At 38.3% G+C, this 16589-nt stretch overlaps 2 protein-coding genes across 4 annotated transcripts in view; one reads left to right on the top strand and one right to left on the bottom strand.

The window, feature by feature from the left end:
* LOC145678799 (carbonic anhydrase 2-like) overlaps positions 1-16589 on the bottom strand; it is a 227130-nt gene that overhangs the window by 144544 nt on the left and 65997 nt on the right. The window lies entirely within an intron of this gene.
* LOC145678798 (carbonic anhydrase 1-like) overlaps positions 9179-16589 on the top strand; it is a 68463-nt gene continuing 61052 nt past the window's right edge. Inside the window, exon 1 of the mRNA XM_081749313.1 lies at positions 9179-9334. Coding sequence (XP_081605439.1) covers positions 9300-9334 — 35 coding nt within the window. The 5' untranslated portion in view covers positions 9179-9299. The remainder of the gene's footprint in view (positions 9335-16589) is intronic.

Raw genomic sequence — 16589 nt, 5'->3', positions numbered from 1 at the left:
GATCTTTATTTTGATATCTTCATCATATCCTGAAAAGATCCGTTGATTTCAACCGTAGGTTTTTGTCTTTCTTTAGGGGGATAAAGGGGAGAATTCTATTGTTTTGCTTACTTATCTGGAAAATTATTAATTTTTCCAAGAAAATAGTTCTTATGACGAAACTTGTAATTTATAAAATTCTACACAAGAAAGAAGAAAGGCTATTATTCGAATCAATCGTTTTAAATATGTACACTGAATTATGTCTAAACAAAAATAGGGTGAAGTTGAGACTATGGACAAGGAAAATGATCGAAATAAAAAGTTAATATTTTGGAGAGAGAAATTCACTTCCGATAAAATTAGTCCTCTCCCGTCCCCTTGGGTGTGGGATGGAGGAAATTTTGAAAACTCAAAAAAGGTACCCAAACTCAAAAGGTACATTTCAGGTCCTCATCTGGAGACCCGAGTTGCACTATGTGGCAACGTCGCATATTAGGGACCATAAAATAAATCTACCAATCCATCGAATAGTTACGTCATCTCTTTCCAGATGGCACCTAAAGTCGATAGAAGTTGACACAATCACTACTTATTACTGTAATAATCCACGTAACTATTTAATGGATTAGTAGCCAATGCTAATAGTTTCAAGTTAATCTATGACGCTGCTATATAGTGAAATTTTTGATTTCACATAACGGCTGAAGGAGGCCTCGGAGGGTATATCGTTATATAGCATTTTCGCTTTATTTTGACCTGTAGATTAGTGCTCTGTTGTCCATAGGCGCCATTTTTTAGAGCACCCGATGTATATATGCTGTGGATAAAAAAAAGCACATTCTCCTCTAAAATAAAAATCAAAAGAGTCGTGATCAACTGATTTGTCCTTATTGATTTCATTTTTTTATTGTTATTTTTTTTCATGAAATATGACAAATCTGTTTTGACAAGATAAATATGTAATTACTTAATTAGTAAATAGGCAGATAATTTGAAACGCTTGCAATTCTGATATATAGTATTGTATTTCCACATCAATTTTCTTTCATTATGTCATTACTATACTTCATCATAAAAGGAAATTGAGCACATAATGACGAAAAAATCTAGGTTTAAACGAGATAATTACACACACACACACACACACACACACACACACACACATATATATATATATATATATATATATATATATATATATATATATATATATAATGATGTTATGCTTTATGTTGCTTTGTACTCTTTTCTTTGTTTTTGTTGTTGTTAACGGCTGAACAATTTCGAAAACAAAATTCCAAGTAGGCAAGAGATGACACACAAGTTCGAAAAATGAAAAATGAAATCTTTGAGTTTAACATCCCACTAAGATGCCTCTTGGACTAAGGGAGAAAAATGATTAAATTAAGTGAATGATGATGGAAAAATTGGTGGAATGAGAAACTGGGAGGAAACAGAAGTAGCCTGAGAAAACCCATGTGCACGATGTTGTCCACCACACGCTTATTTGGATGGGGATCCAACCAGGGAACCCACACACCAAAAGTAAGTGCTCTACCACATATTTTTTATCTTTAGAAAATTCGCCCCAACTGGGATGTTGTTCACCAGTAGCACATCACGTCCTTTAGACGTATTCCAAACACGACAGGGACACGAACACAGAAATATCGAGAACAGTTAATATTCCGATCTTGTTTTTCAGAGGGATTCACCTTACTCACAATCGTCAGTCGAAGGCCTCAGACCACTCGGCTACATCCAGCGGCTTCCACTGAGCCACCGTGCCCCCAGGCACACAGGTTCGATTCTCTTAAAAAAATTAAGATGGCGGCAGGCGTAGTTTTAGACTTCCAACCTGCTAGTATAAGCGCAAGGGGTACCCATTTCCACCAAGGACTTAGGCCTATTCTCCAACTTACCATACTCTCCCAAATTTCCCATTCTGGCCCTATATTGACCGTCTATACCCATGAGACGAAAATCGAGGAAAGAAATAGTTTTAAAAAAAATCGAGATGAAGGATTTCTGGAGTCTCTCCAGCAACATTAGTTCACCCAAATCTAAGATCGTAGACATCGTTTTAGTGTTACGTGGTTCATAGGAAAGAAATTATAAATTGATCAAGTAAGTATACGAACATAATATGACCATTTATCAACGTTTAGATATACGCAAGTCATTACATAATATACTTCAATAATTAATATTGTTTAAATGTTACTGTAGCGCACTCTACCTGCATCTCTTGTAACGCGGAAGGATTTTCTTCCCTTCTATAAAGGTAACCAAGAAAGTTTTTTCGCTTTTTTCACCCATCACCTTCAAACATCGATATGTCACTTAAAATGTACCTGGAAGATCAAAAATAGTCCTCATCAGCATCGACTACCTTCTGCAAACGTTTTGGAAGACCATGGATTCCATCGCGGTATAAATTGCTGGGGCGTGAAGCGAAGAAGTTATTAAGTGCATTTTGCACCTCTACTAGAGATTTGAACTGGCGTCCTCTAAGGTGATTGTCCAAGGAATGGAACAGGTGATAATCGGAAGATACAATGTTTGGGGAGTATGGCGGATGCATTAGTGTTTCCCATCCAAAGCGCGTAGAATAGTGTCCCGGGTCATCCTAGAAACATGGGACTTAGTGTTTTTCTGTAACAGGAGGATCCCTTTGCGATTCACAAATGCTGGCTGGCTCCAGAGTTTTGAGTTTTCCTTGACAGTACAGAGTTACATTGATACTCTGACCAGCTTGTAGTAGTTCCCGAAGCACGAAGTAGCGACCAGTCCACCAAACAAACAGGAGGACCTTCTTCTGGTGCAGTGCTGGTTTCGGCTGTTTTGGAACCGGTTTATGGGATGCTAACTAATGATAACGGCGCAGTGGAGCTTCGTACAGGACCCACTTCTCATCACATGTCAACACCTTGTACACAAATGGCTCCTTCTTCAGACGAGACAGCAAAGAAACACAGGTCTCTGCTCACGTTCCCTTCTCTCCCGGAGTCAAATCATGTGGGACCCGTCGACCTAACTTGTAGTGCTTCCCAAGTTGATGGATGTGCTGCCGAATGGTTTCTCCACTCACACTGAATTGTAGTCCTAGTTCCTCACATGTCTGGCCACTGTTCGCCTCAATGGCTGCCTGAAGATCTTTATTTTGTACATGTGTTGTTCTTTCGGCACGTGGTGTGTCTTCGAGTGTTTCGTCACCGTCCTTAAACTTGTTAAACCACCGCTGCACTCTCCGCGTAGTCACGACACCCTCACCAAAGGCCTAGCATTTCTTCCGTCTCGCTGCAGCGGCGTTTGACCTCAGTTTGAAGTCGTACAGCATACACATCCTTATGACGCTCTGTGGAGGTCCAATGTTCACTCTGATCTAACGCAAGTTCACGGAGTAGCTGTACTGCCACAACCAGGTAGTATGTTGGATATACCCACACCACAAACTGACCTTCGCCTTATATCCGTTCGCATTCAATTCACGGTGTGAGGGCCAATTGAACACAGACCTCCACAAAAAGCGACATAACTTTCTTGGTTTCCTTTATAGATAAAATTACGAAAAAGAAAAATCACAGCATAAATTCACAAAGTGAGAGAAAATGTTTTGAGACGAGATAGAAAAGCTTTCTTAAGAAATAAGACGAAACTGCAAATAATGCTTCGAGAATCGAGACGAAAATGAGATTTTTACAAAATTTATGACACGAGACGAAAAAACCTTATTTATTGTCTTGTCTCATCTTGTGGGTAATTCAATGAAAAATTATGTCCCCCAAAATATTCTGCGGATGAAGGTGTCCGCAGAATGCAACGCGTTTGACAACTCCTGACCATATAGTTACTTATAAATCCAAGCAATATAAACAATTAAAGATTGCTTCGAAGTAGTTCTATGCAGTTTGGATCGTACGCAGTGTGGATCGTACGCAGTTTCGACCGTTCGCAGTTTCGATTCTACGCAGTTTCGACCGTACGCAGTTTCGATCGTACGCAGTTTCGATCCTACGCAGTGTGGATCCTACGCAGTTTCGGTCGTATACAGTTTTGATCCTACTCCGGTTTTTCCCTATATAACTTCAAAAAAATACTATTACTTAATATTCTGTGATTATAAAATAATTGTTTTTTTTATTGTTCGATCATATGACCTTATCTGTTTTCGATCCTACGCCGGTTTTAGTTTCGATCGTACGCAGTTTCGATCGTACGCAGTTTCGATCGTACGCAGTGTCGATCCTACGCATGTAACCTGAAGCAGATAATAAAGCGGTCAGCAAACACTAGTATACGATCAAAATTCGGTGCAACTGAGGCTCACTCTAGTGGTAGTAGTGGCGATCCTAACAACTTGTTGTATGCCAAGGTTGCTATTATGATGCTGAACTAATCAAGTCAGGAGATTGGGTGACATGAAGAAATGCCTGAAATGGTGTTATGAGGCTTGTATTAATAAACGTACCTTCAGTGCTATGTCAAATGTGTGCTCTTCACATGTACCTTAGCTCCTTGTCCCAGATTAATGCTAGTTTTAATTTTGCATGCAAGCATGTATTTCTTTGCTATTGTTTTTGTGCGTTTTATGAACATTTGAAAACGTTAATATCAATACTTGCAAGAAATAATCTTATGCTATTTTTTTGCTGTTGTTGTTTGCGTAGAAGCATTTACATTTTTGGTATTGTTTTCTACGTTTTATGGATATTTGAGTTCTTTTATTTTAATGCTTGCAAGATATACTCTTACGTTAAAATTTGTTTTTTGTTTTTTACATGTAAGCATTTACATCTTTGTTTTGGGTTTCATGAACACTTGAAAAGTTTAATTTCAACACCTGCAAGAAATAATCTTATGTTAATGTGTGTTGTTGTATTTCATGCAACTATTTGCATCTTTGGTATTGATTTTTGTGTTCTATATGAACACCTGAAAACGTTAATTTCTATGCTTGCAACAGAGGCAGATCTAGAATTTAAAAACGGGGGGCAACCAGAACCCAGACTATGATAGGTACATCATGAGTTTACTATAAACTTTCAAAAATATATAAGTAATAGCTTCAATTCGTTTTGTCACTCAAAAAACTGGGGGGCTAGGACCCCCGGTCCCAGGTTGGATCCGCCTCTGGCTTGCAAACGATAATCTTATAATAATGTTTTCTTTTCCTAGTTTGCATGCAAGTATTGATGTATTGATGCTATTATGCAGAGTCGTTCTGACGTGTGATTAGCATCATACTAAAGGCCTGACTACTGCAGGAAACATATGTTAGTCGTACTCTTTAGTATGGCACTGATAACGCGTTAAAACGACTCTGCATAAGGCCCCACATGTCTAATGTGTAAGTTGCTACATGTGCGCATATTATATAGATATGCAAATATTACCCCAATATTGGGGGGGAAAATGCTCAGTTCATTGACTTCAATTTAAGCTGCACTAACATTGCCACTTGAAACATTATCACTATGTTACTTGTATGCAAAGAGCTCCTCCGTGGCTAAGCGGTTAGCGTACGCGCCTTTGGCGTGGGAGACCCGGGTTCGATTCCCGGCGGGAGCTCATGTGGTTCGGATTCCACGTTAATCAGTAGGTTCACGTCTCATATAGCCTCGCTGTTGAACGAGACGTTAAACTCAACTCAACAACTTGTATGCAACAATAAATAAAAGTCAACTGTATGTTGTTTGAACTTTTTACGCTGAAGAACTCTTTACACTTGGTAATACATGATCAAAAAGCTTAATGCGTGCACATTCTCCCGAATGCCTGTAAATATAGAGAATTTTAACTTTTCCTGTTTGTGAAGCCGTCCATCCGTGTAGATGTTTGTAGTTCAGAATAGTACCTACCTATTTCAGCTACAATTACTTATGGGAATACTTTGATCAAATTCCATCTGTAAAAGTCAATGTCTCCTTATCTTCCAGCATTAGAAAGAAAATAAAAAACATGACAAATCGGTCTTGTTGTATCTACATAGTCTGTAATTGTAAAGTCAAATTGTTTTGTACTTGCCTAGAAAAGCAAGGAAATGTGTGTGATGAAAGTTATACTTGGTGCAGGGATACTTTGATCACCCTTAATTTTGTCATGCAATATCAAAGAAAACTCATCGTAAAAGCTAGAAAAAAGAAAGGAAATGTCCGTTTATATATCGTAGGTTCATAGATAGTTAATAACCAAAGTAAATGACATTACAAATATGTGTGAACTGTTTGTAGTGAGTTTGTAGCTGTAATATGGTGCATTGGATGATTCGAGAGCTAAAACTTATAATGATACTAAACAGTGAAACATGTGGGGGGATTGGTAAAAACGTGGTGAGATGTTCACGTAGCTTGTACTTTCATTTACTGATTTGGATCCTCACTCAAAGTGCAAAACATCAAAAATGGCAAACAAAAGAAGAAAACGTAAAGAAAGTGAACAAAAAAAGCTTTAAACTTCAATCACCTGGACATCCTTAGGAAAGACATAATATATGTTCCTATCGCAGTCTACATCAAGCTAAGGATTCGAAAGGATCTCAACTATATCGTCTGGCTGGATGATGCAGACATTATTAGCAACAAGCTTGAACTCCCTTTTATTTGCGCGAAACCTTTTGAGGCCTACGACGATTATTTCGGGTTCAGTGTGTTATTTGGCACAAATATTTGTAAGTTTTTTTTTTTTTTTTTTTCGCTGAGAAACAAACTTTGCTACAATATACTGACCACCTTTGTCAACCTGTGGCTGCTGTTGGCTGCTGGGAGACAAGTGTTGCGTGTGCGACATCTCCGGACAAGGGATGATCTTCTATCCCAGACAAATCAGTGGGGTCGTCGCTGTCAGTGTCTTCTTCTGGTGTAGTTACAGCCGTAGATATACCACATCCAGGTGCAACATCCAGTCTTTTCTTCTTTCTTATGTAGTTTGCTTGACGTGCCGATACCAAATCGCTGCTCTTTGAGTAGAGTGGTTAAAGCATCTTCGACACCATGGATGGGATCTTCTGCAGCATGTTTTCTGAGCAGTCTGTTAAACACTTGTTGACGATCAATGGGGTATATCCCACACGTATGGAATCCATTGATCAAATTTCTCTTCATTGCTGGTGTCATGTTGCAGTTCCAGTTGTGATCGTGAGTATGTGTGACACGTGCTACTACTGCGTACATCTTCTTCAAAGTAGAGTAGAGAACATGATTTTTTTGGAACTTGCTTAATCTTGGATTTCGTACTTTGAAATCAGCGAGGCATGCGTGCCAGGCTTCTTTCATGAGTCCGAAAAACGCAACATCCAGCGGCTTGCAAAAATGTGTGAAGTTAGCAACCAAGCAAATAAAATCAATGGCATTTTCAGCGCACAGTGACAACATCTCAACATCCAAATGCGATGACAAATTATCATCGATTAGCACCTTTCGGCCTTCTAAACGTTTCGTGTGTGCTAGAAAGATGGTTTTGAACCAGTCACGGAATGTGACTCCATTCATCCATCCTTTCGCTTAATCAATGTTGCCCCTTGCATTGATCAACGTTACCCCTTAAATTTTAATCTTGTTTACTATATATATGAGCACATAAATTTAGCATTCATGTTTTTTTCTTTCCCAGAACTATCGAACAACAGTTATAGGCCTACTTAGTTCAATTGGTATATATTTTACACTTACCTTTGTAGGTGGAAAGTTTTGCAGACGTTAGTTACGCTTACAAATTTATACATATTTTCACTGCAGATAAAGCACTTCCAAGTAGAGAAACATGAGAACTGGTCTACAGCTGTGTCGCAAGTACGTGACATGCTTCTCAGGGCTTCCACATTCGCAGAAATAACTACGATATATTGTGTATTGGTCCCGCTAGGTGACTCTCTGTTCACTTTGGAAGTTTTGATCAAAGTATCCCCATGTCACGGTATAGCTAGGAGCTATACCTTCGTAAAATACTATAGCAAGCCATTATAGGTACACTCATGTCCAAAATTATTGTCGCATGTTTATAAATATGTTTTTGTAGGAATATAATTTGATAACGAATTCGCTCGGTATTTCTTATAATGTTAGTATGTGTATAATCGGCAAAGACATGTATATGGTAAATTTCATGTCAAAAGAGCAGTAAATAAGAACAATAAAACGAAAATAAAACTTTCTTGTCTATTTAGCAACATTTTGTTTTACTGATTCTAATTTTCGTATTTGTAATTCTTTTACTATGAAATTTACCACAAATATACATTTCCCGATTATACACATAGTATCAGTATTAAAAGTACCCTGCAAAATCATTATCAAATTATATTCTTAAAAGAAGACAGTTGTAGATATGCGACAATCATTTTGGGCATGAGTATACATAGTGAAATGAAGGAGACGATAAGTGAAAATGATTTGCTCTTGATCAACTGTTATAAATGAGTGTCAGTAAAATGTTGCGACAGCTAATTAGTTTACCAAGCTTATATATAATAAATAGTGTCTCAGATACTAAGTTATTGTGCTGGACCTATCTAATCTGCACCCTAGGTTGCGTTTTCATTTTCTATCTAACCTGCATCCTAACCTTATGCTCAAGAATAATTGAGTCTTAGCATCTTACCCTTTGTCTGTCAACTTCAATCGATACTGATATACAGATATCAGGAACAGAAGCTAATGTGAACTAATAAAAGCAGAATATACTGAAGTCAGAAACAGAAGCTAATGTGAACTAATAAAAGCAGAATACACTGAAGTCAGGAACAGAAGCTAATGTGAACTAATAAAAGCAGAATATACTGATATCAGAAGCAGAAGTTAATGTGAACTAATAAAAGCAGAATATACCGATGTCAGAAACAGGATCGTTTTTATGTTTCATCCGTTGCAATTAATTATTTATAATGAAATTGTCCCAGTTTTGAATTAAAATTATTCTACATTACGTGAAACCATTTATATGTATTTGTTATATACAAATTCTGAATATTATATATTTTTCTTTTTTTCCTTAAAATCATGAAATCTTCCATTTTTCTTTCTTATGTTTTAATTGCTTATTAGATCAAGTCTTCAACACAATTTGAAAATTCTTAATTTAATACAGACAAAAGTGTCACTGAAGTACATTTTTCATTTTCCATTCTGAGAAACAGTATTTTTTATGCGGAGCAACAATAAAGACATTCGTTTTGTTCAGCAGATATTTAAATTGAATGGAACAATATTCCTATAACCAAGGAAATGTAGTTGAAGCAATGATGTTTGCGGTTTAGAAAACTAAATTTATTTAAATTCTTTGTACTCAGTTTAATTCTTAACATTTTACATCAATTCAACATGCTCCTTAAGAGGCTGCTGCGATGCTCGATTCGGTACAGTATACACTTCTACCTTTGTCTCTTATATATATCCTATCGTATTTAACAAGTAGTTTTTCTGTAAGTTATTAGGCAACTAATAATTACACTGCTCGACAAAATGAAACTTTTTAAAAACTGTTTTTGATTTGACACCTGATTTTATATAATTTGAGGTTGCTAATTACGAAAATGAAATTAGTTTTCCCCCCATCACGTCAGTTTTTTTCACAAATCGGAGAACATGATTAAGTAAATTGTGCTATTTACATAGCAACGCTGCTAATATAGAGTAACTTTATGACTATATATTTCTAACATAGGAACATTGTTGTGCGTCAGAACTAATCTGAACATTGATATTCGAAATAATTAAGGTCATCAGTGACGTAACTAGGGGGCAAAGGGGGCTTGTGCCCCGGACGCCGGATTGGGAGGGCCCAAATTGGGTAAATATTTGGGGAAGCGTTTTGGTTTGGTTGGTCAGGGAGGCGCTAAGGCCCGTTCTTGCCCCAGGCGACAGCTAGAGTATTTACATCGCTGAAGGTCATTGATAAACAACTTACCTCATTTTTGTCTCTGCCTTTTCACTTGGAAGCTCCTAAAAGTAGACTTCCTTTCGTGAGTAGTTCGTGAATTTTCACGTACCAACGTCCAACAATAATCCGCCAACATTGTTGTTCTCCAACGTCCCTGATAGTGGAATTCAATTGCTTTGATGTCCTGGTGAAATCTTTCATAATGTTCCTCACTTTAATTACCGAAGTTAGAAGAAAAGCTGTCTAAATGTGAATATAGAAAATAAATCTTACGGCTTATTTTGTACTCTAATTTTTAAACTTCTGGAGCATATTAGACACAATGTACTTGTAATTTTCGTCTCTCTTGTTCCCGAGAAAATTATGACACGTTTCTGAATGCACTTCGTGCTCCCTTTTCAACACTTGTCATACAATGTTCCAAGTCTGACTGATCTGAGACTTTCTTATCTGCAGACCAATGAATATTCCTTCTTTTAACTTAGCACTTGAAAGTTCTGGGAATTTTGTCACTGGACACTGGAAGCACTGCCCATCTTTATTCAGACTTTTGACAAATTGTTTCATTAGGTGCAGTTTAATATGCAAGGTGGTAATATGACTTTAGAAGGGTCTACGAGGCAGATGTTTTTCACATTTTTACTTCCTATATTGCGGCTTTCCCTGACAATCAATTTGAGTCCAGTGTTTATCGCGTTTCTGCTGTTCCATTCTCAAAATGTGGCTTGGATATTTGATGTACCCTTACTGCTGTCCAAGAAGCATACATATCAACTTCAGATCGCTCCACAATAACCATTGATGATCCTCATATTTTATGTTTTTAAAATCTATATTTTCGTAAATCTCCTTTGTACAGAATGAATAATGGGTATGTACAGAATGAATAATGGGTATACAAAGGGTTGTTGGTTGCTGTTGTGAAGAAGCAGATCGTTCAAACTTCTCTTGTTGGAATCGTTGCATAGCTTCCATTCCTCTGTAATATAGTTCTCGCAATCACAGCTTTCACAGCACTGTTATTGCGTTCCCAACGTGTAACGCGTTGTGATATCATTCAGTGCTACCAGATACAGTACATAATTTTTCAATGTTGGCACAATAAGTAACTGCACGTCTTTTATTACAAATTCAAAGATAATCAGAAGGATATGGCATCGAAAGTATATTTTTATATATGTAATTATAAAGAGTACTTCTTCCGAAATATACATATATACGGCTATTTTCCTCTCCCCTCCCCTCTATTTTAAGAAAACTGTACGTGATAGGGCAAAACTAACTACATTTTTGGATTTCTCAGGTCAAAAACATTAAGAAAATCTTAATAGTTTCCAAGCAGCAAAATCATTGTAGAGCAGTGTTACTTTTAGTGTTCGCAATAACACTGTAAATGCTATTTGTTCTAAAGACTTGTTTATATCAGTACATTGTGACGGAATTTACGATAACTTACACCCGGGCTGATGGTGTGTTCCTTTACTCCATCTCTCTTGAAGGTGAAAGGGGGGAGGGAATACCCGTGTTGTGCTCTACGTCATGATAAAACCAGAGAGGTGATCTGGTGATATAGCTGGGAGCTTTGTTCACACTTGGTTCTTGTGAATTCACACTTGGCTCTTATTGGCACCGTTCAAGCAGGGGATTGATTAGGGTCACGATTAATTTCAAGAAGTATGAAGCATTCATATTTACTCGGTACGTCCTTGCTAGACATGTAATTGCTCGAATGTTACGTTAGGCTTGAAATATATATATATATTCATGATTCAATGTCACAACTGTCTCCCATTTTGATCCTGCAAAGTGTCTTTCGTACTGTTTGTCTTACGTTCAGCAATGTGGTATGGAAAAGGTTTCGAATCCAGCCCTTCTATACGGATCGCAGGGCATGACAGCAACAAATGACGTGCACTACGCTAAGATTTAATCTTTGGGTTATGTCATGTTGGGGTTGAGGATTCTCCTGGACTGCCAGTCGACAAATTCCACAAAGCAATCTCAGGCCACACTTTCGATAACAATTTCTTTTGTTGATGTACGTTTCTGCAAGCGCCCGATTTACACTTTCCTGACCTCGACGTCCTTAGCTGCGGCCTCTCCAAACTGCAAGGTAAAGATCCATGATGTTGTCACCTTAATAACAGCTCAATTTCGGTAACACTTCCGTACCACCAACACATTATTACGACACCTACAAGCTGAGAAACCGTGCTGACAATGACGTTGGTTTCTTGGACTTGCTTCAACTACGTATGCGACAGCAGCGTTGCCAAATCGGTGGACGTACACCATCAACCTTCTTTACAAGGGTACTATACTGAAGAATAAAATTAATAAACCGGGATTTTCTTGAAAATTAATCTAAATGTCATGTTGATATTTGTCTCACAAATGAACATTGCATTAAGAATCATAAAATATTCCTTAATTTATTTATCTTACTACATTCGTGTTTGCTCAGGTTTATTCGAAAGAAAACATTCCTGGCACCACCGACAACTGACTATTGAACGGCGTAGCATCCTTGCAGAACAGATGATATGGCGCTTGTATGCAGTAAGGCAGTGAAGGGAGTTTACAGATATGTAGACGACACATTCGTCATATGGCCTCATGGCAGAAAGAAACTCGACGAATTCTTACAATATCTGAATTCTATACACCGCAGCATTCAGTTCACAATGGAAACAGAAACAGAAGGAAGACTCCCGTTCCTGGACGTATACAAGAAACCGGATGGAAGTATGCCATTCAATCTACAGGAAACCCACGCACACTGATCTCTACCTCGATGGTACCAGTTTTCATCATCCTGCACAGAAGATGGTTGTGTTAAATACTTTAATACATAGAGCACACCAAATAGCAGATGCAGATAATATAAGCACAGAACTCTCACCTGGAAATGGTATTTAAATTCAACGGATATTCGTCGAAACAAATCAAGACAGCCATGAGAAAATACAGTAACAGAAATTGCGCCACAAAAGAGGACAATAAGGCAGATATTGAAAATATTGTAGTTATTCCATACATGGGGAAAAATCAACTAGCAAAACTACTGAAGAAATTCAACATCAAGACGGTACACTTCCCCCCACCGAAGATCAAGAGTTTACTACCAATCCCAAAAGATCCATTAGGATTAAAGACACCGGGCATCTATAGGATCACATGTGAATGTAAGGCCACTTACATAGGCGAAACGGGAAGGAATTAGGAATATTGAAGACAGAATGAAAGAACACCAGCGACACACAAGACTGAAACAAACTGAAAAATCTGCAATAGCCGAACACTGCATACAATACAATCATACGGCTATTTGGAACCAAATTGAAGTTCTGAAGAAAAGCAAACAGTTCTGGGACAGGAAAATACATGAAGCTCTATTCATTCGTACACACAAGCCTTCCATCAACAGAGACGAAGGTTACCATCTACCTGACATCTGGCTTCAGCGTCTCAGTACGAAAAGAACCATGAGCCAATCAGAGAACAGTTTCCACTGGCAACACCAGAGCACGATATTGGTCAATAACAACAACCAATAGAAACACAGCAATTCCTTAAGACTACAATATAAATTATACGACCAGCATACTCCAACCCATACCTCTGAAAATGTTACCGCTGTATGGTAACGAAAGCTCAGCACAGCACAGCAACATTCACTCTGGCAGCAATCCCGAGAACATTGTATTAATAGTAGACGCCAGTAAAACTTCAAGATCATAGTGAAGGGATTTCTTGGCTGGAAAATGCAGGTCCACGTCTCATATAGGGGAAACGTACGCACTAAACGTGCTACACTTTCGAATTCCAAATATACTTTCGTATTTCAGTGTGAAATTTACTCGAAGTTTTCGTTCATATTCCAAATTGTTGGAGTTCTGGGGTAGTCGGATTTTGGAAGCAAAACTGTATTTGAAAATGCATATTGATTATTCCGAACATCAACATGTGTTACTGTTTATTATTAACTAAGACCAATGGGGGCACGGTGGCTCAGTGGTAGAGCGTTCACCTCCGGTGCTTGGGGTCCCTGCTTCGATCCCAGCTCGCGCCGTGTGGACTTTGTGGTGGACAAACACCGTGCTCGTGGGTTTTCTCGGGGTTCTCCCGTTTCCTCCCACTTTCTTCATTCCACCATTTCACTCGTCTCTCATCATCACCGTCTCCCTTAGCCTAACCGGCATAACCGTGGGACGTAAAACTTAATAATTTCATTTTCATTTTTAACTAAGACCAGAACTGTAATCATATTTAGATTTGAGCATTAATGTTTGTGTATTCTAATGTTAGTTTGTTGACAAACAGAAGAAGCTAAATATAAACAATTAATACTTTTAATTAAGAAGGCTTTAACAGCTAGGGAAACACTTTAGGAGCTAGGCAAACAGCTAGGCTTACAGCTAGGCAAACACTTTAGGAAAACAAACAATTTCATTAATAACTAGAGGATGACATGATATTAAAATATGAAATGGGAGCAGGAAAGTTTAGTGTGGTGGTCCGTATCATTTATTATTTAAAATTGTTGGTGTATGGAACAAATGAATGTGACGTCCATTATTTCATAGGGCAGAAATTCGACTCGGAATAAAAAGTTCTTATGAATGTGAGCAACTTTCTAGAACTGACTAGTCTCGTACGACGAACTACCACTGTATTTCGTATTTACATCTCATATAAAAGTTGGACGAAATATATATTTTTATAGCAATGTGCAGACTACTTGAATTACCGTCTATTACGAACCCTACTCTACAGACGCTCATCTCCCTCACATCTGACCATCGTATGCACCTTAGTCCCTACTGTTTTAAGACCCTGCCTTACTAAAAATTAGGGATGCGCACGAGTCGAGTCGAGTCGAGATTTAAGCCTGTCTCGACTCGACTCGAGAAAATGTTGTCTCGACTCGTGTCTCGACTCGAAAATATGTTGCTGTCTCGACTCGTGTCTCGACTCGACAGTCTCTGTCTCGACTCGACTCGAATTCGAGTCAAGACGTCTCGAAATTCGAGTCGAGACAAAATATACGAGTTAAAATATACACACACATCACCCAGACCATTATGACTACCTACCTAATTGTTAGTATGTCCACCTTTTGGTACGAATAACAACGGCAACGCGTCTTGGCGTGGTCGCAATGTTCCTCGGTGGGTCGCTGGAGAGAGTTGGCACCACATATGCACACACAGGTCATCTAATTCCCGTAAATTCCGGGGAGGGGGTGATGCGCCCTCAGGTCACGTTCAATCACATCCCAGATGTGATCGATTGGGTTCAGATCCGAAGAGTTTTGGAGCCAGCACATCACTTGGAACTCGCTCCTGTGTTCCTCGAACCACTCCATCACACTCCTGGCCTTGTGACATGGTGCATTATCTTGTCGAAAAATGCCACTACCGATGAGAAACATGGCCGTCATGAAGGGATGTACGTAGTCTGCAAGCAGCGGGTGACGCCTCGGCCGTCATGGTGCCTTCCTCGAGCTCCAATAGACACATGAATGCTCACCTGAATGTTCCCCAGATAATAATTAAGCCGCAGCCAGTTTGTCTCCGCCCCCCAGTACAGATGTCAAGGAGCTGTTCCCTTGGAACACGACGGATTCTCACCCTCACATCGTCATGATGAAGATGATATCGGGATTCATCAGATAATGCAACGCTCTGCCATTGTGTCAAGCTCTAGTGGCAATGGCAACGTATTCATTTCAGTTGTAGTTGCCGATGTCGTGGTGTTAACATTCGCCATCGGTAGGAGTGTTCGGTGCACTGTGTGTTCAGACTAGTGTTGTGAAGGTCTGTGGAAAAAAAAAACAGAAATTTTATGTTAAAAAATAGTTTTTTTACGGTTTTCCCGAGCTGGGGAAAAAACGGAAAATTTGGGTATTATCAGAATCATCATTTTTGCTAATCACAGAATCATTTTAGTTAATATGTTAAATCAAACATATTTTATAGAGATGTCTTCATTGTTCTATGTAAAATTCCGGAAATTTTGGAACCATTAGAAAAAAATCATTTGTTCGAAAATATTGGCAAAAACAGGAAAATATAGTTTAAAAACTATTTGTTGGCCTGATGCTAGTAATCTTACTTGCTGTAACACGTCTGCAACATATACAGTGGGAAGTCGAAAATTCGAACTAATTGGGACCACAGGTAGTTCGGATTTTCAAATTGTTCGGATTTTGGAAAATGACCAAGAAAATGCCATTTAGGCTTACATATACTGTACGGTACGTTCTTCTATCGATACAGTGGTTATTCAGTACATACAGTAATTACAATGCCGTACGTAAGGCTACTTATATTTAGTGTTTCTGAAGAACCTGCTTGTACTCTAAATAACACTGTTCTTGTAAGTCACACTTAAAATTTATAGGCCTAAGAAAAAAATAAAATAAAAATACATGACGAACAATTACATATAAATGAACTTTTGTAAAAACACTGACTTCACATAACGTCGATGGACACGCTATTGTTTGTTTCTCGCTAGCGTTAAGACAAAATGTAAAAAGCTTCTAGGGACCGCGTTCGGATTTTTGACGTTAGGATTATCGACGTCCTACTATATATGCAATGTATTTCGCTAACGGAAAAATACTTAAAGCAACAGGTTTTAATTCTACTTTACACACATATACCGCACAAGTGAGTAAATTTGAGGAGCGAGAAATATATTAAGTGAAACTTCCGTTAGTTATT

The sequence above is a fragment of the Thermobia domestica genome, chromosome 2 (genome assembly GCF_964235325.1).
Source record: "Thermobia domestica chromosome 2, izTheDome1.hap1.1, whole genome shotgun sequence".
Classification (NCBI taxonomy): domain Eukaryota; kingdom Metazoa; phylum Arthropoda; class Insecta; order Zygentoma; family Lepismatidae; genus Thermobia; species Thermobia domestica.
The sequence above is the reverse complement of the archived record's forward strand: the minus strand, read 5'-3'. Positions and strand labels throughout refer to the sequence as shown.